The sequence below is a fragment of the Ambystoma mexicanum genome, chromosome 4q (assembly GCF_040938575.1).
Source record: "Ambystoma mexicanum isolate Mex_15411 chromosome 4q, UKY_AmexF1_1, whole genome shotgun sequence".
NCBI classification, from domain to species: Eukaryota; Metazoa; Chordata; class Amphibia; order Caudata; family Ambystomatidae; genus Ambystoma; species Ambystoma mexicanum.
Genome location: NC_090928.1, coordinates 1,230,764,156 through 1,230,787,552, shown reverse-complemented (window position 1 = coordinate 1,230,787,552; position 23,397 = coordinate 1,230,764,156). Strand labels below are relative to the sequence as shown.

At 46.4% G+C, this 23,397-nt stretch overlaps 1 protein-coding gene across 3 annotated transcripts in view; it reads left to right on the top strand.

Moving 5' to 3' along the window:
* TMEM63B (transmembrane protein 63B) overlaps positions 1-23,397 on the top strand; it is a 506,581-nt gene that overhangs the window by 262,212 nt on the left and 220,972 nt on the right. The window contains exons 3-4 of one of the 3 annotated variants that reach the window (XM_069608789.1): positions 2,370-2,449; positions 17,068-17,112. The exons of 1 other annotated variant lie outside the window; for it this stretch is intronic. In XM_069608789.1, the coding sequence (XP_069464890.1) occupies positions 2,370-2,449; positions 17,068-17,112 (125 nt within the window). The remainder of the gene's footprint in view (positions 1-2,369; positions 2,450-17,067; positions 17,113-23,397) is intronic. One more of the 3 variants, XM_069608790.1, reaches the window with a different exon arrangement.

Genomic DNA, 23,397 nt, shown 5'->3' with positions numbered 1-23,397 from the left:
TTTTCCTGCAGGCTCGCGGTTCTTGAAGCGTCAGTCGTGGTGACAAGGAGGACAGCTGGAGGGTCCTGCACTGCCCAGGGAAGAAGCCAGCAGCGGAGCAAAATGATGAATAAAAGGTGCGCTCCTTAAAACCCAAACTGGTTCTCTTCCCACTGGCTATCCGACCTACTGCAGCAATGCACAGTAAATTCGACCAGGATGAGGACCGGTGCCTGGTGTTTGGCAAGCTGGTTGTTCCCACCAAGCTCAAGGGAAGAAGATTCCTTGCAGATCTCCTCTGTCATCGAATTTCAGGCGATTCGGACCTGCAGCAGGGCTTCACCGGGTGTCCAGTATTTGCAGCAGTCGTCTTCATTCAGCTTCTCGTTGGTTCTCTCATTCCAGTGGTGACTCTGCCTTCCAGTCCCAGAGACTGTCTTTTTATGCACCAAATCCCCCATTCACACAGCCTGGCTGTCAATCAAACAGCAGGGTGGCTGTCCTGGCAGGGCAGCCAACGAGCCAATCAAACAAGAGTGCGACTTGGGCCTCAAACCCTTCCCTCACATCCTGTCCACCAACACACTCAGGCGCCTAAGGAGGGCTTCTGTGCGGAAGCCTGCCAAAGGACGCCGAACAAAGGAACCAAACCTGGTTTGGCGCGCAGATTAAAACACTAGAAAGACCTTTACAAAAAGATATGTCAAAAGAACTCGACTGGAACCAAGTAAAATTAAAAGTGGATTACTGGGTCTGAGTGTGAGGCTACCACCATAGCCTGAAATGGTACCAAAGGCTATTTTCATAGTCTGCAGTAGAATAAAAATGGTAGATACCACTGCCACCAGCCAAATCTTAGAGAAAGGGGAACATACTAATGTTCCATGAGAATTAGACAAAAGGGGATAACTATTAACCCCTCCAGTACTCTATCGGAAGATAGGGTGTACTGAGTCTGTAAATTTAAAAAGACTAGTAAAGTCAATGGTAACTTTACATGTTCTGGGAGACAGTAGTCCGTCCCAGAAAATGGAGTTTAAAGTGGGAAGACTGAAAGGACAACCCTGCGTCACTGCACGAAAGGTGCTGGGGGGCACACAGTAAAAAGATGATGCCTGTGGGGTGGGTGAGACCCCATAGTCCATGAGCATAAAAGTGAAACGCATTGAAAAGGAAAGAGTCAAAGCCCAAAAATGTAGCAAAAGAGCTGGAGGGCTCTCAGGTAGAGGGAATTTAGCACTTGTGTAAGAAATCTCCCTAACACGGGGTGCAGCTCTGGGGATGTCTCTGGGGTTATGAATCTGACTCTAGCCCCTTGCTTGTTGCAGGCACACTTATGTGTATTCTTGTCTCTGGGGATGTCTCTGGGGTTATGATTCTGACCCTAGTCCTTTGCTTGTTGCATGCACGATGATCTGTCATTGCTTCACCCCTTGTGTCTCTAGGGGTGCATCTCTGGGGATGTCTCTGGGGTTATGATCTGACTCTAGCCCTTTGCTTGTTGCGTGCACGATGATCTGTCATTGCTTCACCCCTTGTGTCTCTGGGGGTGAATCTCTGGGGATGTCTCTGGGGTTATGAATCTGACTCCAGTCCTTTGCTTGTTGCAGGCACACTTGGGTGTATGTTTGTGTCTCTGGGGATGTCTCTGGGGTTATGAATCTGACTTCAGTCCTTTGCTTGTTGCATGCACGATGATCTCTCATTGCTTCACCCCTTGTGTCTCTGGGGGTGAATCTCTGGGGATGTCTCTGGGGTTTTGATCTGACTCCAGTCCTTTGCCTGTTGCAGGCACACTTAGGTGTATTTTTGTGTGTCTGGGTTTATGAATCTGACCCCATGCCTTTGCTTGTTGCATGCACGATGATCTGTCATTGCTTCACCCCTTGTGGCTCTGGGGGTGAATCTCTGGGGATGTCTCTGGGGTTTTGATCTGACTCCAGTCCTTTGCTTGTTGCAGGCACACTTGGGTGTATTTTTGTGTCTCTGGGGATGTCTCTGGGGTTATGAATCTGACTCCAGTCCTTTGCTTGTTGCAGGCACACTTGGGTGTATTTTTGTGTCTCTGGGGTTATGAATCTGACTCCAGTCCTTTGCTTGTTGCATGCATGATGATCTGCCATTGCTTCACCCCTTGTGTCTCTGGGGGTGAATCTCTGGGGATGTCTCTGGGGTTTTGATCTGACTCCAGTCCTTTGCTTGTTGCAGGCACACTTGGGTGTATTTTTGTGTCTCTGGGGATGTCTCTGGGGTTATGAATCTGACTCCAGTCCTTTGCTTGTTGCATGCACGATGATCTGTCATTGCTTCACCCCTTGTGTCTCTGGGGGTGCATCTCCGGGGATGTCTCTGGGGTTATGAATCTGACTCTGGCCCTTTGCTTGTTGCAGGCTCTCCTGTTCGTCTTTTCAATTCTGCGTAAGGTTGCCTGGGACTACGGGCGCCTCGCCCTGGTGACAGATGCCGACAGGTGAGTGACAACCATCCCCTTGGTCTTTGCTTTTAAACCTGAGTTATGCAGAAGTTTTGGGGTTGGGGGATGTGCTATTTCTGTCTTGTACATGAAGGTGGGACGGGAGGTAGAGCAGAAAACTATTTGCACCGGTGTAAAGAAAAGGTGGGCAGAAACCACAGAGCGCTCATTGGTGGTCTCCCATGGTGTATCTACTTAGAACATATGTACTGCAAGTGCTACACCTGTGGTCCTCTCTAGGCACTGCCACTGGCAGTCAGTTTAGCACCTTTTCATGGGGTCTGTTGTTGGCCGGTAAGTACGCATTTAAGGTGGCACAACCTTTACAGAGGTTTCTTTAGGCAGCATCTGCATGTCGTCAGCCCCACCTGATGGCTTTGTTGTGTGGCATCATTCTGATAAAGAAGGGGTCTGCAACCTTTGGCCGCGTATAGGTCTTAGACTACAACTCCCATCAGCCGGATACAGCATGGCGTATGGTGAGGGATGATGGGAGTTGGTGTCCAAAACATCTGGAGGGCCGCAGCTTTCAGATCCCTGTGATAAAACAACGGAGGGCGCAGCTGAAGATTACCACAGGAATGGTTTATTGGCCTCTGCAAATCAGAACAAAGAAAGACCGCCATTGCCAGTGGAAACACTAAATGACCCTGAAACTGCAAGGCCGGAGGGAGTAATGGCCTGATGTTTCCAGCAAAGGCAGCCTGCCCTTGAAATGTTCGTGCTGCAAACCACACATTTAATGCACTGCATTAAAGAAGTATTTGCATTATGCTGAGACTGCCAATATATGGTTGATGTCTCGGAGTCCTCCTGATGCTCGAGGCCCATTTCAACTGCAAAGGTTGAAAGGTCTTGGTGCCGTCCCTGCCCCTAGGTGGTTTGGAGTAGAAGTTACTGTGAAAGGTGGGGCGCCTCAGCAGGGGTGGACTGGGAACTAGAAGAGGCCCTGGAAATAATTACTGGGGAGCAAAAGAGGCCCTGGAAATAAAGTTCAAAGTGGCCCCATATGACACATTTTCAGCAAGCCCAATGCTTTTCCTATGAGAACATTTGGAAATACCACACAAAAGAGGCCCAGGGTGCAGAGGCCCACCGGGAAATTTCCAGAGTTCCCTATAGGGCAGTCCACCCCTGGGCGCCTGTCGGCAGGTGTGGGCCTACATGGACCCCTGGAACTTCAAGTAGCATGAAATCGGGGCAGGCAATATGGCGCTTGCAGCAACACTCTAGAATGCACCTACCACATGCTTCTACACCACAGAAATTCTGCACAGCAATGCACTACCAACATCATGAAATCGGCGCAATTTAAATGAGGTTTCATCGACTTGTTCTTAAAAGTAATAAATAGTGAACCATATTACAAACAGGAATTTATTTTCCTTCTCTCTACTTTATGTTGTCTAAATAAAGGACATTGGGCCTCAATATGAGTTTGTTGGTGTCGGGGTGGTAAATCCGCCCAGGTACCACCAAATGGTGTTACCGTTACTGCCACTTAGTCTGATGGTATTACTGCCGGATTACAAGATTACAAGTGGCGGTAGGCAGTGTTAGTCCCCATTTATTTCTGTCCATTGGACTCGATAGGAGATTTCAGTGGAATTACTTCAGTGGTAATTCCACCACGGTAATTCTCTGAAATTAGGTGGAAAATTGGTAGATTTACCTCCAGTTCATACGGTAGTACCGCCGCATTTAACCTGCATTGGCCAACTTGTAATGAGGCCCATTGTCCTCGATTTTACAGCCGCAAAAGCGTGTTGCTGCTCTCATGTGGCCAGGGGAAGGCAGGCATTTTCTGATCCGGACTCTGGGGGTGCTGCACTGTGGGGGGGGGATCACATGGGAGGGGGTACCAGACCTGGAAGACTGGAAGGAAACCCTTTTTAGTTTTCCCCATTGGAAAGCTACTTCAAAGCACTACAGAGGGAGAGGCGGGAAGTAGGTAGGCTATGATAATATGACGCTTAACCTCATAACCTACCTACTTCCCGCCTCTCCCTCTGTAGTGCTTTGAAGTAGCTTTCCAGTGCTATAACATGCCTTAAAGGCTTTAACGAACAAGAGTGCTGGGGAGGCATATGCCAAAACCTAAGAGCTTGTACCTGAAGCCAACTAACCCACCTTGGGTGGGGGGCATTAACGTCTGTCTTTGTGATGGCCTTTTGCCATTTTAAAGGAGCAGGAAAAACACATTTCTGCAACAGGAAGGAGCAGTAGAAGGAAGCTGGAGCAGGAGCTGGGAGTTTGGCAGCAGCAGAAGAAGCAGAGCACGAGGCTGGCAGTTCACTAGGAAGTGTGACCACAGAAGGGACGCCAGAGTAGAGAAGGGGCAGATTTCAGCTGCAGGTCTGAGCTGGTCCTGTGCTCGCAAATCCAGTTTGGCTGTGGCTGCATTGGCAGAGGCTGGAAGAAACAGGCAGTCTTTCCAGGTGCGTCTAATTGCTATGAATGCAAAGCTGACGTTGTGCATCCACCCAAGGCCTGTGTGCAGAAGCAAGCCAAAGGAAGCTGGAGAGTGGAAGACTGTCCTTTAAAGAGGCCAGTCAGAGACACCCGTGCAGCAGAGGGATGTGGGTCCCAAGAGTGCGTGTAGCAGCAGCAGCAGAAGAAGAAACCAAGCCGGGACGCAGAAGCAGCCCGCAACCGCTGTGATTCTGGAGCTGGTAAAGGGAAGCTCTGTAGGTCAAATCATCAGGCATACCTTGCAGGTAACTGTAGCTGGCTTCATTTATACTCACGTAAACATAAAAGCGATGACAAGTTGTTCACAGAAGTGCGAAGTTATTCTAACAAGGGAATTCCATCACACTCTTATATTAACAAAGCTGTAGTATCCGCTTGTAGAGAAAGCATCTCTTTTTCCCATTGTTGGATATAACTAGTTGCTGAGTGGTTGCGTGTTAAAGAGGAGAACGTTCCTGGTAAACCTTATGAAGTAGGACTTGACTTTGCTGCAATGTTACAAGCCCTTTTAACATCAGAAGAGGTTGCGCATGAAACTTTGTTTCCCAGTTCCGTTTGAAGCATAACACTGACCTAAAAGAGGGAACACACATCTTTAAAGTGATAGTTCAATATAAAAACGATATTGTGTGTGCCTAATTTCATTGCTAGTAAGAAACTTTCTACAGAACACTGATGTAGAAGTGGCTGAAGTTCAATGAAGAACAAGTATTACCCAAGCCAATAGACCAAACCCTGTTAAAATGAAACCAGCTTATTTAAGAACTGGACACCATTGTTTGGTGTCACTGAAGCTATTGTTACCCCAGAGTCCTCTGATACAAGGGTTCAAGGTTATCCCAGGCTGGAAGAGTGGCAATACAGTTTTGGGGTGACTACTGGAGCAGAAGGTGCATATGTAAATGGGGAAGGGAGCAAGATCATTGTTACAAATAACTCATTAAAGTCTGTAGAGTTGAGACTGTTCACGATGAGAAGAAAGACAGATTTTCTGGTAGTTGCAAGACAGAAAGGAAAGGCAAAGAGGCTGCCTTTTCTTGCCATACAAAAGAGAAGAGTGCCTTGCCAACCTGGAGAGGTCGATTTTTTAAGTTGCCTAAATTACAAGTCGCAGTAGCAACAAAACTGTGGTTGTCGATACTATTGTCCGAACGTTATCAAGTTTATTGCAGTAGAAGCAGAAGCCAACTGTGGGGAAAGGGAGGCTGCTCGCACAGGATCAGTGGCAGGAGGGAGTTGCTATAGAGAGGGCAAACCCTAAGAAGACAAACTATTTAAAGACGAGGCAGAAGTTGCAAGAGGAAGAGTTGTTAAGCAGAAATGATACTTTTGTCTTAAACTTTACACATTCTTTCCTGGAAGGAGGTGATCCAGGGATACCATTGGTGCTGTTGTTTTCTTTGTGGGACTTGGAAAGAGGATCTTTTCATCAAGCAAAGAAGGAACTGTTACCAGTGGATTTTTGTTTGAGTGAACTTTTCAAGACTTGCTTTAAGACTTTTATTTCCCTGGAAGAAATTGAATTTGGGGCATTCCTTGGGGAGCAAGATCTGGCCAGGATAATTGGACGTTATCCAAGACACTGGTTGTTTGGTAACCTTTTATTTATGCTGTTGCAGCTATGTGCCTTTGCATGTTTCTGTCTAGAGTGCGGGTTGATTTTGTGTATGCTGGGAGAGTTTCCCTTGGATCCTAGACTAGGTAAGGAATCCCCTGGTAGAGTAGGTTTAGTTAGGGTTTATTTTCTAATTTTGTTTAAACTAAAATGTCAAACCTTAAGAATACTAAACACAGTTGTGAGTCTCACAGTACTGACCCCTCACAGTACCTGGGCATATGAAGACCACATTTGGCAAATGATGGCAATCCCTGGCACATGATGCGGGTACATGAGCAGATTCTCAACATACCTTGCAAATTGTGTGAGTTACTGGTGTTTAATGACAAACGCTGGCAATTTGTGCGAGTCTGTGAACATATTCTAGGAAAGCATGGAAAATGATTGTAACCTGGCAGCTCGCATGGGTACCATGGGTACCTGGGCATGTGATGTCATTACCTCGTAACACAGAGGAGAACACGTTTACTGCACACGTCCTAACAGGTGGCTTTGATAATGCTTGTTTTCTACTTGTGCACACACATTTTTCATAGTAAATAGCACATATCCAGAGGACAGCTACAACCCCAATCGCTGTTACCCGTAAGCACGCCCTTCAGTGATTTAACCTTCCTCTGCTCTAACCCACTACCCCCCATTTATTCCATCTTGTGTCCCCTTTACCCCAAACTTGAACAGCAGCAGCAACTAACAGAAGGAGTAACACATATGACTTTTCCCCCCTTTTTGCGTGAACAATTTATGTTTTGATGTCTCCTGGTAAACAGCATAGGGTTGTCTGGTCCTTGCTCCCAGGACACCTGTTTTCCGGTCCTTGGCCTTTATTGTGGATTCTGGGAGTTTGTCTTTTCTGGTTTAAATTGGATTAATCTACCAGATAAGAACGATTTTCAAAACAGAAGCACTGACCCAATGATATGGAATCGCCCGTCGGATCCTCCTTAAACAGCAAACATAGAATAAAATGGGCCCAGCCACTGGCTACCTTAGATATCTTGTATTCCATTGGCCCGTTATTTCTATCTCCCAGCCCTGCAACCCAAACACCTTGCTTATTATACAGTCTTTGTACACTTCACGGTTTAATTTTACATTATTATATAATTATTACATAATTATAATAGTTTTTTTTATGACGCGCTTAATACTGAAGAGGTTTCTAAGCACAGACCCGGGATTCGAACCTCTGTTGCTCAGCGTGGTCATGCTTCCAAGACAAGCGCATAGCCACTGAGCTATACCACCTGTGCCAAAGAGGTTACAAACATAATTATTTTATTGTTACATGAATAAACATCTGTTTTTTGGAAGGGGCTGCTCATCTGTGGCGATAGCTCATTCATTTAGCACTATTGTGTGGCCAGTCCATATTTCCCAAGTTCAAATCCTGGCAAGTCCACGGCCTTTCATTCCCTAGAGGTCAATAAGTTGAGTACCTTTCAGCTGGGCAATAGTGACGCCCTTTCACAGTGGTACCACATGGCAGCACCGCGACAGAGACTACTAAATGATAACCTGTTATTGTTATGACATTACTGGTAGAGTGGCACGTGTTGCAGGTTGGAGCTGTCAAGCAGGTATTATGGTGCGGCCTGACATATACTGCCCGGACCCTGTGCTCGTTACTTGACACACAACTTTAAATAAACCCCTACCCACTCTGTCTCACTCCGTTGGCTGACCACCCAGGGTAGGCCTTACCCACAGGAGAGCTTGTGGCTACGCAGGTGCGCGTTCTGTCAATTCAGCGTTCTCAAAGGTCACAACGCTCCAGCATTGCAAACAGACGAATATTTGAAGATATGAATTCCTTTTGGTGAAATCACACTGGGATGCCCGATACAGTTAAGTGGCACTTTGCATTCTTTTAATTCTGTGGGGCCTTGAGTATTCCGTCCTGCCCAAGCGCGTACACCGCCTCATCACCCTTGACATGTTCTCTAAAAGAAGTGGGCCACTCTACCAGCATGCCAGTGTGCCCTCTACTTACAGTGCTTGAATTGGAAGAGGACCAGGTACTTAGTACCTGCTTATTTTTGAGAAGTGCCAGTACTACCCCATTAAATATGTTGACTTCCTGCTGAGAAGTGCCAGTACAATGTCTCTCAAATAAAAAAGTGCAGGAACACGGGACCGGCAAGTACCTGCCCATTTTAAACCCTGCCTATAGGCCAATGCGTGTCTGGGATCACAACCTAGGTGTTACTACATGGGCCCTGTCCAGTCTTCTTTTGGTGACTGCATAAGATTATTAAATTCAAAATCCACATGTGACGTCGTGGCTGTGAGCTATACATAATTTTCTCGGCCCCTGGGACTCTGAATGCAGTCCAGAACCTGGCCGCACCAATCCGCGGCTCCCCTGACAGTGCAGTGTGTCGCAATTATTACCGTTTGTGGAAACTGTCGCTCTGATTGTGACAACGCTGGGGCCTTTGCCCTGATGTACATCCTTGAAGTGAACTACCATTGGAAAAGAGGGATCGAAGTTTTTTATGGCTCTCATGTGCTGTAGAATTCTAAGTTTCAATGTACTAAAGGTTACAGGAACATAAAAGTCCATAAACCACAAATTCTGTGTTGCACGTAATATGACTTTGCAATTCAACCAAGTGTCCTGTTACTGGATGTATATAATTAGTTCTGTTCAGGGCAAGCTTACATGTTTTACATTTGGTGCATTTAAAAAAAAACACTGATGTTTGTGTTCAGCCAAGAACTATTGTTTGAGATTTTGCTTATGGGAGGCAAAAAACTGCTGACCAATGAATCTTTGATGGAGAGACATTTCCTAAAGGTGATATTGACATGTTCCTTGAGGATTGGCGATAATGCTTCATCTGATTGCAGTAGATGCCAATGTCGATGCAATATTTTTCTAATGACATTGGCATGAGTTCCATATGTTAGAATAAGCCTGATTTCGTCATCTTGTTCTTGTTCTTTAACCTCTGGTGCCCTGTTAGTTGAAACCAAAGTAGTTCGATTTAAATTTCGGGCCTTCCAAAAAGCTCTCTCCACAATTGCTTTGGGATGTCTTTGTTTGACGAAATTGGCAGCTGTAAGTTTGCACTCTTGATCGAAAGTTTCTATTCTGCTGTAATTTCGCCGTATTCTGACATATATAATATATATTTTTAGCTAATCATGGGGAAATTAAATAAAACAGCCAGGTCTGCACCATTTTGGACGACTGGCAATTTTCTGCCATTTTCATAGAAAGCAATACAGTTATGAACATGTAATTTACTCTCCAAATTCATAATTTCACTCTTTACCAGTTCGCTAACTCTTACATTCAGGACATTTTCAGATCACCAGGAACCTAGTTTAACTGACCATTACAGTTCCCCAAGTTTCAGGTGGATGAATTTTGTATAATTAATTGCCTGGAAATTAACAAAAAAATGACACATACAGAAAATCCAATTAATGGTTGCTGAGAAAAAGGCATAAATAATAATAGTCCTTTTAAATTAATAGCAAATCTTTGGGATATGCAAATTGGAGGCCTCCTGTCTTCAGTGCCATTTGTCTCTCTGGGCCAGTGTTTTTATGAGTCTCTTTGAAGTTGGTTACAGCTTGTAAATAGGGGCTGCATTTGCTATACAGAGATCCCCCACTGTAGATAATAAGCCGGGCCGGCCCTGTGATGTCACGAGGCCTGTCCTCTTATCTGGAGGGGACCACTATTTCGATCTGAAGGGCATCCATTTCTTGTATTTCTTTCAAAATTCAGCTCTTCTTAATTGTAGCCCGGTCCTCACACCTCCTCTCTACATTCCGGGGATGCACCAGCCAGGGTCATTTGTCTCTGCAGAAAGCCCTTTCAAAGACATAGTCTATTTTCAACACATCCTAGCAGCCACACTTTAATGCAGTTGTAAAATAGCTGGGGGGTATGTAAACCAGTCTTTTCGTGGGGCGAGTCCTTTGTGACATTTGTCCCACAGCAAGCAAAGGGTTTGCCTACAGAAACTTTTTCATGGTAGCAAAATGGGCTTTTATTTTCAAATGTTTGCTGGTATTTTGCATGCAAAACATAATGTACCTTACTTTTTGTCACCATGTCTTTTCCCTGTCATTTGTATGTTAGCAGGGGTACATTTTTCACATTTAAACTGCAAACTCGCATGCAACGCTGTTTTGGTGTCAGTGTTTAAAATTCCTGTTTTCCATGTGAAAGGAACCCTTGAATTTCTTCATTTGCCAATTAAAAATGCTGGTTTTCCTTTGGTAATGACAGACAGGCCTTTTCCATATGGCCCTTCAGTTCTGTTAGTTTGAGGCCTTTGATTGCATCCCACACAACCTTGAAGTCCTGCGGCTCCTCCACTGTCGGGGAGCCCGCAAGGAGGCAGGGCTTTGTAATGGGGGTGGGCATGAGTGGCTGGACACCGGGTAAATTCTTTCTTCATTGCTGGTAACTGTTTTTTATGTTGTATATAGTTCCCTCGTGCCTCCCGTTTCAACCCACTGGACTGCTGGTCCCTGGGTACATCAATGGGGATAGAAATGGGGTGCAGGAGGGGGGCATACATAAAATGAGTGAATCCTCTTGTGGTGAACTGGGCTGGAATAATAGAAGTTGAAGAATGCCCAGACGGTTGGGTCCCTAGATGAGCCCCCTGCACCGCATCTGTGTGCAGACAAGCGCCACTCAAAAGCCTTGCAGAAGTACCCTTGATTGTAGGGAATAAAGGTTCCAAATATTCACCCACTTAAGAACTGGCAGATGCTAAAAAAAACTCCAAGGTTTGAAAATGGGGGCTATCGAAAGAAAAATAATTAGAAAATATAAGCATTACTTAAATCTTATCCAACAATGTAATAAAAGGCCAGATGTATGTTTGTCCAGTGCAGTAGCTTTGCTGGTTGTGACTGCTAGAGGGAGCTGTTGCCTTAAGATATGTTGAGGTCCTACTGTGTCATTGAAAACCTGCACTTGGCCCTTGCACACAGGCTCTTACACTAGGAAATCTATAAAAAAACAAAAAAATTCTCATTTGTAATAGCAGATTCCCTGTTGTACAGGCCCACAAAACTTGAGATTGTGTGACACAGAGTTCATAAGTGCTTACGGCATATGGTTGATTGCTGATGGGTTACTTCACTCTGCAAACCTTGATGTTGTGTTACACACCCGTGTAACACAACATCCCAGCGTGCTTGTGGTATACAGGCCTTAATGCTGTATTCTACGATGCCCTCCAGTGATTGTGTTGCACTGTTCCAGAGAGCTTTGTATTGTGTTCCTCGAGGCCATTGGGTGCTAGAGTTGTCCAAGCCCAAAAACCATTGACTTTGTTGTATGCAAGGTGCATCTGCACACAGCCGTGCAGCCACTGCAACCATCCAACAGATACTTAGACGGCTTGGTCTAGGAGCACGGTTTGAGCAAATCGAAATCCGCCCAGAGCTCTGTAGGCCCTGCAGACATAATTAGTGGTGGTGGATTAAAAATAGAAGCTTACCCGGGTGCAGCTGCGTCATGGAGCTGCCCCGGGGACGCTCTGTGCTGTGTCATAGAAACGCCCCGGGGACCCTCTGTTGTTTCCTCCAGTTGCTCCTCTTGGGACTTCCTCAATGTGTGGCTGGCTGTGCAACATGTCTCAACTAATTTGTTGCCACTGAAATCCATTCATTACAGAATTAAGTCCTTGTTTTGACATTTCGCTGCAAAGTCCCCCTTATGTTAAATATTTAACACAGGATTTCCAGCCCAGCACTACCCCGAGAGACTTGCACTGTACAGACCCCTGGATGAAGACCTGAGCGGCGATTATGCTGTGACTGCGATCTGTCTGTTTCTGTTCAGGGAGTTTTTTCTATTCAGCTGCAATGTGGCGGCGGCCATTTTGAAAGGGAACGTTTCTTTGTGATTATTTGGCAACAGTTGCCAGCTGTTTATTCATGGAGTCAACACCGATTCCATGCCCTTTCAGTTCTATTTGTAACAAATGCTTCAGGACTTGGGTAGAAGAGAAGGGACGGAGAACGCAAATGACTGACATTGATTCCTGCCCGACACACATTGTATAAAGGTGCGGCGAGTACAGTGATCGCTCTTGTTAGGCGTAATGATGCACTAAGAACATGGAACCACTTTATTTTTTAATTCTTTGGAATCTTATACAGGATCTGCCTACACCTGAATCCGAAAGGACAGGGGAGCGCAGCATCCACTTAGGGGATACCACCAGGAGCTTTGTGGGAACCCGGGTAGCAGGAATGTCTCTACCCACCTTCATCGTGGGACACAGCTGGGAAATACCGGATAAAATGAAGGAACAGAGGGATAGCCAACTCTTGATAAGCGACGATAACTCACATCAATAAGCCTGAGACCGTAACATGTTCAGACCTCTTTATGAACCCCACAGAGATCTAACATCAAAATCTCATCTCCATGTTGGCCCCCAGACCCCAAAACACACCTTTGGAGTACCTAAAGTCCACTCTTCATCCAGGGTCCTAAATTACAAGTCCCAGAATACCGCTGACTATGCGCTTCCGAGGTGCACAAGAATAGTGAAGTGGTTCGATCAACAATGCTGAATCCGAAAATGGAGTGACTCACTTTTGTAGGCTGCAGTGTGAAAAAATATAAAATGGTTGTGTGCCCCGTTGAAACATGGGTAGGCCAAAGGTATCCTCCAATTCTTCCGACTACTTTGGTAGTAGGTAAAGGGAGGCTGCAAGTTAGCCCAAGCTGGGTCCTCCACCCAGTGCCTGGAAGCTGGCGCAGGATTGTTCATGAGCCGCGATGGCATGTTAACGTTGGTTTGTGAAGCAGTGGTTTACCGCTTGTATCCTCAGCAGGTTCTGTGTTGCGTCAGGAGAAAGGCTTGGTCATGCCTAATCTGTGGTAGGACCATCAGAATTGACCGGCCCTCCTTCGGTTCATGCACAGGCTGGTAGGCACTGATGATGCAGGTCCCCCTTGGAGGAAACCTCAGTGACGGAAGTTCTTCAGGACAAAAAGTGCCAGATTCACAAAGATTTCCCTGTCCGCTCCTCCTGACAAGGCAGTATCCTCCTTTCGGGATCCTTTACCCCCTGGCTCGGGCATGTTCCATTACTGACTTAATGACAGGTGACTTCTAATGTAGGAACACTCCACTTGCCTGAAGCAGGAGGCGGCATCATCCTTGCATACAATTCCCTGAGGAGTGCTTCCATCACAGGCTCTGATCCCATCTTCGGCTTGAGGGGAAGGAGGCATTGTAAGCATTTGCTCACAAAGAGTTTGCCTAAAAAAGAATCCAATGATAGTTTGGGAACCTGTCTACCGAGAACAAACACAGCCAAATAACACATTCTATGGGTAGGTTCCCGCACATGAGTTTCTACAAACACCTTTTAGCTCGCTGTACCTTTCACAGAGGGAAAATACTATTTTCATATTTGGTCCCACCCACAAGGTGAGTCCAGCACCGAAATGCCAGGCAATTCTCCTCTGAACAAGAGTACCATCAGTAACCCGAGACACGTGTTTCGGCCTTGTTGGGGGTCCACAGTGAGGTGAAGCTCAACCTCTCTAACGCACAGTGAGCAAGGGGTTCACGTCTGGATTACCCCAGGTTACTGTGGATGAAACCCCAAGTTTCGCAAAAAGCGTTCAGGAGTCCCTCTACTGAAAACGAACATGGAATTTGTTCCACTCGGAAGGGTCTAGCACCATGCTTTAGCTCACTTACTTTGCTGTTGGTACTCTTGTTCAGAGGAGACATGCCTTGCATTTCAGGGCCGGGAGTGTAACTCTTCCCATGATGAGTAAAGTATTGAACATTTCCTAAGCTGTGTGCTTGTCCAGTATTATGTAATTAAAAACAAAGCTGTGAGTATTTCTGATGATGTTGTTGTTGTTGTATTTATTACGAGAGGGTTAGGAAATCTAACTTGTCTGAAGTTGCTTGGTTGATTGCCTTTTTTGCAGCCTTTGATCTCTTCCAAAAAAACCGTCCTGTTGGTGGTGGGTTCCATATTCTTGTTGTTTGAGTCCGATAGGGTACGCGTCCCCGCCTGTGTTTCACTTTCTGAGTCTATTTCAGAACTTCCTGGTGTAGAGGTTGGTGTGGAAGCCCGGGGTGTTTCTAGGTCTAGAAAAGAGCCCGGGCTACGCTAATGTCGGAACTGTCGGGATTGGGGGCTAGCTAGCCTTGTGGTTGTTGCTCCTGAGATTATATCCAGGGTTACAACCAAAAGTTCAGGGGCTATAGCTCCCTTAGCCCTCCCCCCAGCAACACCTCTGGTGGAAGCCTTTGAGGAGCTCTTAATCTTTTCATCAAATTTGCTTTAAAAGGTGAAGACCCGATCATCCCTATGGTCTCTCTCATCTCGACAATAGTTCCTGAATTTTCATCTTGGTAATCTTATAGTATTGCATACATTTTCTGATACAGTTTTGCCTTGGTACTCTCCGGGTTAGTCATGGCTGCTATTTCTTTGTTAACTTGATAAATTGGCAGAATTGTCCTGGAGTGTTCGCGTTCCGCATGATCTATAAGTAAATCAATAATTCCTCTGGAACTGTTGATTAGATTGTGCCTCCACTTTTGTGCTAGATCCGATCGCCCTAGAAGCTGAAATCGAGACATACGAGTACTCTCAAACCTCTAGGGATTTTATCGTTCTCCCTGTAATTGATCATTCAGGCTCTCTCCCAATATTTATTGATTTCCTTTTTTGAGAGTCTCTCCAATTTAAGAAATTTCTGTCGTAGCGTTTCTGATGCGGGATTGGAGGGTCTGAAGGCATTGCTGGTACTGCCTTTTGGAGCAAAAAGTGCCGCTCCATCCTCTTCTTTATTGTTCTTCCCACGATGACACTCCGATGCTCTCTTATCGCAGAGTGGAATAGTGTGTTCAGAACTAAATCAATTCCAGAGTGGTAGTGGGCCAAGAGGCTCTAAGGCAGGGGTCTGCAGACTGCAGATTCCAGATATTTTGGACTATGACTCCCATGATCCCTCACCATTGACTATGCTGGCTATGACTGAAAGGGTGTGTAGTCCAACGCATCTGGAGAGCCAAAGGTTTCAGGCCCCTGCTCGGCGGCACCCATCAATGGCGATCATTGGCCTTCAGGCTGAGCTGTTGCAGACACTGGGCTAGGTTTTTCAGAAGGTATTTGTTTATGTTCGAATGTGAACTCGTGAGTAGAGGCAGGATGTTCAACAAACCACATGTTCTATATTGTACGTAAGCCCCGCTACTTTCAGTCCTTACCGATTCTCACATACATAAATACAGACAGAAATCCACCGGTTTCCTGCCAGTATTTATGTGTAGAAAGCAAAGTGTCTGGAGGGAAACGGAAAAACAGGGCTCTTCCTTGGCTCTCTGTGCTGTCATTGTTGGACTGCATGCCAATGGCTGCATAAAGTGACAGCATGGAGCGTCAAAAGGATACAATTACCCGGGGAAGCTGTTGAGTTTGCAGCAGAGATGTGGGCCAGGTCAGCAGCAAGGGACAGCCATCTGCTTTTTGGCTTGGGGTGGGTGTGTGTGTGTGTGTGTGTGTGTGTGTGTACACCCCCGAGATGGGCCGGATTGGGTGGTAATGGTCCGGGGCCCCAAGTTAACCATGTGCGGTGGTAACGGCAGATCTGGTGGTTATTCAAAAACCCGGGATGCTGACAGAAATGTATTTTGTTTGAATTAACCGGATGCACGCGAAGCGTCCTGTTCATTCAAACAAAATACTTAAGATGGCCGCCATAGAGAGGGAAGGCGGGACTCAATGTGTAGCCCATCTTCCTTTTCCATGGCAGCCCAGGAGGTTGGAGCGGCAGCAATGGCACGACCGCCAAAGGAATCGGAGGAGAGGGACTGAGACTGGAGGGAAGGGAAAGAGTGTTGGGGAAGATGGGAGGGTGGGTGAGAGCAGCATTCAGGTTGCTCAGAACGTTGTCTTTGATCGTGGGATTCGGGCCGTGCTCCGAGCAACCCGATTTGTTGGCTCCCCTGCCCTCGGTGCTAATAACAAATAGTTTGCAATAACAACGAAAAGTGAGTCTGATGTAAATGCAGCTAAAGCTTACTTTGATTTTCAGGTGCCAAGCTCTATGCCTCCCCCAGAAGGCTTTGTAAAGCAAACCGTACCCCATTTGTAAAGAAGGTGATACATTGAGATTGGCGTGTCCTCTTACAGCCATCAAAGCACTCGGGTCATTTTTTTATTTGAATACATATTGATAAATGGTAGTTGCCGCTTTTTGACTGTACAATAAACGCATACAAAAATGATGACCACAGAATGAATACATACAATTAAACACTGAGCCTTATTTCTAGGTGATGAAAAGATTGCTGCGGAAGGTCCTCCCAGTAGCCGCCATTTTCTCCCTTGTAGGATCGCTGTGGACCGTAACTGGGCCATAACCTGGCTTTCCTCACTGTTTCTTTTTTCTAGGTTTCTTCTAGGCTCTCCTGCTTGGCAGCGTTCCGCTGTCACGACACCACGCTCCGTCGTTGATTTTAATTGTGCGTCTGCTTTTCTTCTTCCTCCCCCACCATAGAGAGCGGCGGAAAGGGATGCCGATGGACCGAGAAGAGATGGAATAGTATGTTGTCGAGGGGAGGATATTCACACCCTCCCCAACAGGTTTTTTTCTTTCTCTCTTCCTCTTCTGACTTTTTTTTCTCCCAATTCTACTTTTCAGCTTCTCACTAAACATTTTTTTTCCAGATAACACAAAACAAAATGTGTGCAAACTCAGAGACCCAATTTTAAACACAAAATCAGTGTTAATTGCCCCCGCTTCGCTTCGCTGTGGTGTGGGTTGTGGTTCTGCATCGCAAACACTTGCTCTTGCTTGCTCGCGTTCCGCCTGCTTTGCTACGCCAGCTGTAAACCTGATCACACACTAGATTTTAAAGTGTCCATTGCTGCTCACAGGTGCCCTCCAGTGGTAACCTTGTGAATTGGTGCAAGGGATGGAATGGGCGTGGCCTATTTTTATGACCATCGACAAACCGTGGTTATGTTGCGTAATGTTTATATTGTGCCAAATTACCGCTGAAGTAGTTTCAGTGTGCCTGATCCTTGTCTGTGGAGTATTGTGCCCCCACCCCGGAATGTTCCAGACCTTAGTCTGCTTGGGGAATAGTGAGCAAAAGTGAGGAGCGCAAGAGGGGAGAGTGGGAACCCATGATTTTGCCATGGCATGGCAACTGTGGTATTGATTGGTGGACGGGGTCGATTCCATGCACCACTAGTATTTGTCCGGAGCTATTGTGCAGTAGAGTACCCCTTCCTGGCGCCCAATTGCTCGTGTGCCCACCGTCATTATTATTATTATTGGTGTATTCATTGCAGAACTAACTTCTGGGAGCAACAGAACATTTTACCAGTCATGTGGGCAAGCGCACAGCGAGTGAAACGGAGATACCATAGACGGAAACGGGGCAGGGGGAAGGGCGGGCGGGCAATTTGCCAGCAAGGGATCAACAAGCAACCAGAGGCGAAAGCGGGGGGACCAGATGTCACCATCCCGGGTTAGGTGGGGAGTGTCTGTGGACCTAAGTGTTAGGGAGGAGCTATTCCTTGAAGATGAGGGTCTTGTCCTCCTTCCTGAAATCTAGAAGCAAACGGTTGAGTCTCGTGTTGATGAGGAGGAGGTTCAGATTTTCGGAGGCTAGCTAGAGAGGTCTTGTCTTGTGGTTCTTTCTTTCCTGAACCAACAGAGTTTAAGCTTGATGTCTGTTTACACTTGACTAGTCCCCGCTTATTTAGATAACCCACACGTATAAAGAAAGTGTGGTTTTGGGGGGGGGGATAGACAGGGGCAATGTGTTTGTCTTGGAAGCAAGACGACGCGGGCCAACACAGGTTCGAATCCCTTTCCCGCGCTTAGAAACCACTCGCTGGTATTAAGCGCGTTATAATTGAAGAATAAAATAAATCAAATTGTCTCTTCTCCCCAATGGGGGGTTGGGAGGAGTGTTGTGACTTACCTGTCCCTATCTACTCTGTTCTGGATGCGTGCGATGTCATGAGTGCCAGAAGGTAGAATACTGCTTTGTGAATGTTCTTTGCTGACTGTTCTTAGGTTGTGAGTTGCTGAGAGGCTGGATTGGAGTGAGGGTGGTCGGTGGATGTGTTCCCATTGTACCCGTCTTGTGACCTGAAACCTGTAACTATGAAGCCTGCAATTAAGTGAAGATGTTTCATCTGTCCAATAACAGGGAGGCATCTTTTGGGACTAGGTAGGTGAGCCTGCTATGCGATACCCTTTCGAGGGGTCAGGGCAAGCAGGTTCCCACTGGGATGCCCAAGGCAGGCCTCTGTCCAACCGCCCTTCCCTTCCCAGACTTCAATGCTTATTGGTTAGATGGACATTGAAAATGTTACCAATGTACACAGTCCCTGTAAGGTAGATGGCGTGGTTACTGACCTGTACTCCTTCTCACCTGCTGAAGAGGCTGGTGACCAATGGACTTCTCGTCTTTACTCCAGGCAGGAAGTTAAGGCCAGGAGGACGTCAGCTGATGGAGAGAGACTCTGCCAGATACTATAGAACGCGGTCCGGTGCAGATCCGCAGAGAAGGAAGGCAGTCCCTCTGCCGGAGAGCGAAGAACCTTACCAAGGACACGGTGGGTGGAGACCGAGGGCTTTGCGAGGAAGCTGGCGCTTCAACCAAGGTAGGGTCCCGAAGCCGACGGGGCCCCCTGAGGCAGGAAGCAAGAGACACCCGAAATAAATGCAAAGTCTAATCATTAGAGGTAAAGCGATATGTTTTAAGCAATTTCTTAAGAGAAAGGGCTTCAGAGCCGAAGACCAGTAGGAAGTGAGTTCCAGAGGCTAGGACCAATAGAGTTAAAGCTAGTACCACCAAAACAACAAAAGTTGTGACGGGGCTGATGAAGTCTATTTGAGTTGCTGGCTCGGAGGGGGCGAGAGATACAAGAGTGCTCGATCCTTTCCTCCAAATAGACAGACGCTTTGTCTGGGAGGCACTTATGTGCGAGAAACACAACCTTAAAGGTAACAACGTGTTTAATGGGGAGCCAGTGAAGTGATTTCCGAGCCTCAGTGACATGATACCCTCTGGTAAGGCCGCCCACAGCTCGGACAGCATTATTCTGAGCCACGTGAAGGGTGTCCAGATTAGATTTCGATGTACCAGCCAACAGGCTGTTGCCATAGTCAAGTTTAGAATTGACCATGGCAACAGTATTGGCCTCCGAGAAAAAAGGTTTGATTTGCCGAATAAGGCGCGTAGTATAAGTACAGGAAGCCTTTACTTGGGTGACTTGTTTTTTCATATTAAGTGTGGAGTCTGAGTAGACACCCGGAATTTTGACCCAAGGACTAGTTTTCATGGAAGAGCCAGCTATATGAAAGGCAACATATCGAGAATCCAGTTTGGTGAGACGATGACTGGTGCCAATAGCAAGTCCAGCTTCTGGAGAGAAGGTTTACGGCTATCGTGGAGGACTGGTTGGCAGATGGAGAAAGCGACACGAAACAGGGCTGGCTGAGCCCGTGGTCCACTTAGGGCTGAGAAACTGAGAACTTGGCGAGTGGGTAGAAAAGACATGCCAAACTGGGCTAAAGTAGCTCATAGACCACCCAGTGCTGAGAAACTGAGCACTCCGCGCAAGGGTGAAAATTATACTGCATAGTGCAGAACGAGCCCATAGCCCACATGGGGCTGAGGAACCAAAGACCCAGCGAGGGGGTGAAAAGGAGATACCAATTTGGGCTGAAAAAGCTCATAGCCCACCTGTTGCTGAGATATTAGGAACCCCACGAGGGGAAGAAAGACGAGACACAGTAGGCTGGGTGGAACAGGTCCCCAGACTATCTCCCATGACAAAGTGGTACAATACTACTAGAATAACAGACGCAACATTGTGTATTTTGTTGTAATCCTCAGTTTACTAGAATCGGGCGAATACAACCCTGAAGAAAGTGCCACTCTTTTTGGAATATTTGACCAAGGCATTGTGTTATCCAAAGTCAAGAGACTTTGCTTTCTTTTTTAACTGGAAATTTACAATGAACTATCGGTGAGGACAGGAACTCGAGAGACTGTAAGAACATTGTGGGTGGGGGGTCAGAAAACCAGCCACCACTAATCTTCAAGGGGGAGGAACCTTCGACTAAGCTGAGACTTGATCTCTTTTTCTTTCCTTTTTCATAGTGGTAGGGCAGAGATAGATTGACGTAGCTTTTGACAGAGGGCAGAGTGTAATTTTGTAAGACATCCTGACAAGCACCCATATATTGTTTTCTAGCATAGAGAATTCATTGCAAGAATCGGGCCTAGAGTAGGTTTTCTTTAAGCTGATCAATAAAGTAATTTTTTCAACAGTGTCCTATAGTCTGTCTCCTATGTCTGAGTTAATACAGTGGACATAGGCTATAATATCCTTAGCACACTTTAATGTTTTATCCCCGGTTAATTCACAAGGCCTTTTGAGTCATGTGTTCCACTTACATTAGTGAGCCCTTTTTGAAACGAATATATTTATTTATTTATTTTATTCATTTATTTGACTTAGAGAGCACATTACAGCTCACCGGCATTGAGGCGCTATGAAGGCCATGTATGGAGGCTTGATTCAGGGCTGCATGAATGCGGCCCACAAAGTTACTTAATGCATAGTGATCAGTTACATTTACAGGTAAAACAGACAGTGTGTACAGCAGCTTACGAATGAACATGGGTAAACATTTCATACAAAGAGCCTGGTTTCCATAGCTTTCCTGAAAGCTGAGTGAGAGCCAATCTGTCGGAGTACCGGGGGGAGGGAGTTCCAGAAGGTAGCAGACATATTGGGGAAGCTAGTGCCACTCGCTCGCACTCTGTGTGTGATGGGTGCCATTATTCTGTTGGCATACGCCACTCTTGATGGTCTGTAGGTGGTGTGGGGGACAAATCTGTGGGCTAGGTAGGGGAGGGCCTGCCCATGAAGGCATTTGTGCATCAAGGCGAGTGTTTTGAAAACAAAATTACAGTGCACCAAGGTGCTTCCATAGTGCATGATATAGCATGAAATGTAATTTACACAGGCCATTTTTTCATGCTAAAGCCCACCTATTAAAGGCCCCCCTTTGAGAAGGCTAGCCATGCATTATGGACTTCTAACAGATCATTTTACTTCGTTTTTCTCCTCTGCCCCTCTTAAAACTCCATTTTGCCCAATGCGTGTGAATAGAAAGTAAAGTGCTGGCTCTTTTTCAGACGTGAAATGACCCCTTTCCAACATTTGGGCTGGGAGGATAACTCTGGGGCAGCGTACATGGTTTGAAAGCAAGACAACGCTGAGCAGCATGGGTTCGATACCCGTTCCCGCGTTTAGAGGCTGGACTCTGGCATGATCGAAAGGCCCAATTGAATTTTTATTTTTTTTATTTACATTGTGGTCAGTCTACGGGCACCTCATTATGTATCTATGTTGGCCTCAGTAAAAAGCACGGGGACCCCCATTGCCAAAATAAGTCGTCGTTTCTTAGATCTCTGCATCCTTTTGATACTAAAGTTTGCCCCCTTTGCAGACTAAACCATGTGCCCTTTTATCCTTCACATAAAGACCCACAACTTTGGGGTCATTATCCTCGCCAACAACATGCATCTCACGGAGCCTGGAAGAAAACAGAGTAGATAGGCCAAGATTATTGTTGCATAACACACCAGTCGTTCGAGTTCTAGGTCAACTAGAAGGCTGCCCGGTGAAGGCTCTTTGTTTTCTGCTTATTTTCAGGGGGTCCACCCCACCCCAAATCCTTCATAGTGTTGCACGGCCCCAACGCCTCCCTTTCTACGCATCTCTCTACGCCGCTCCCGCACCTAGCTTTTTGCGGCCTGATCCATTGTCGGTTGCCGTCTGCAGTCCGCCGGGGTGCAGCGCCATGCAGTGGCCACCAGGCTGCGCCCGGTGCTCTTTTGCGCATCGGGCTTCAGCCTTGTGGCCTCCAGACTGTAATTTTTACTTCACCTTCTCATTCTTATTTCAAGTCTTGGGGAAAACCATACAGGTCATGAAAAGACTGATTTTCTTTAGACATCTTTTATGAATTAAGTGAGAACAGTTCAAGTTTGGATACCTTTTATAAGACTCGTTGAGAATGTTCTGTTATCATTAAAACAGATGGCTCTCAAAGTCCTCAATACCTGGTTTGTTCTCTTCCTCGCATCTCATGAAGGTGGCCTTTGAGACTTCAAAAGCTAAGGCCGGTTTCCAGCGCAGGATAACATTTTCTGTTAGTTTGATAATAGGTATCAAAACTCGAACTTTTGTGTTTTTTTTTTTAATTTGACTGGCACAGCGACAACCCTTTTTTGCACGGTTATAATTTGAAAGATTACGGGGTGTTGTACAGCAATTTAACATGACATTTCAGGGGGACAAGGAAAGAAAAATATAAATAACTCCATTCTCCCCGGCCCCTCTTGTACGTCCATCCTTTTCAGGAATTTGCAGGGGGGTCACCCCTCCGCCCCCCCAAATCTCTCACAGCAGTTGCATCTACATTATAATCTCTTTTAGCCAACATAAGGTAACGCATTCCAGAACAGAGCACTACTTTTGTCCATTCCTCTGTCATCCACACCCAGTGTGCATCCCCTCCCCCCCACAAGACCAACTGTACTCTCAATGACGGGGTCAGAGTTCCACTTCTTTTTTTGTTACTTTCCGACCTTCGCCCTGGCAATTATTCTTGGGAGAGAACGGTGTAGATTGACGTTTCACGCACTGCCTCCTTTCAAAGGCACATGGGAACTTCAAATGTAGTGTCGCTTTCTGGCACATATATCCACATGAGTTCATGTTTCTCATCCCTCACCTGGAGAAAGAGCAGCTCTCCTTCCCCCATCCTGTGACTCATCCCTCACCT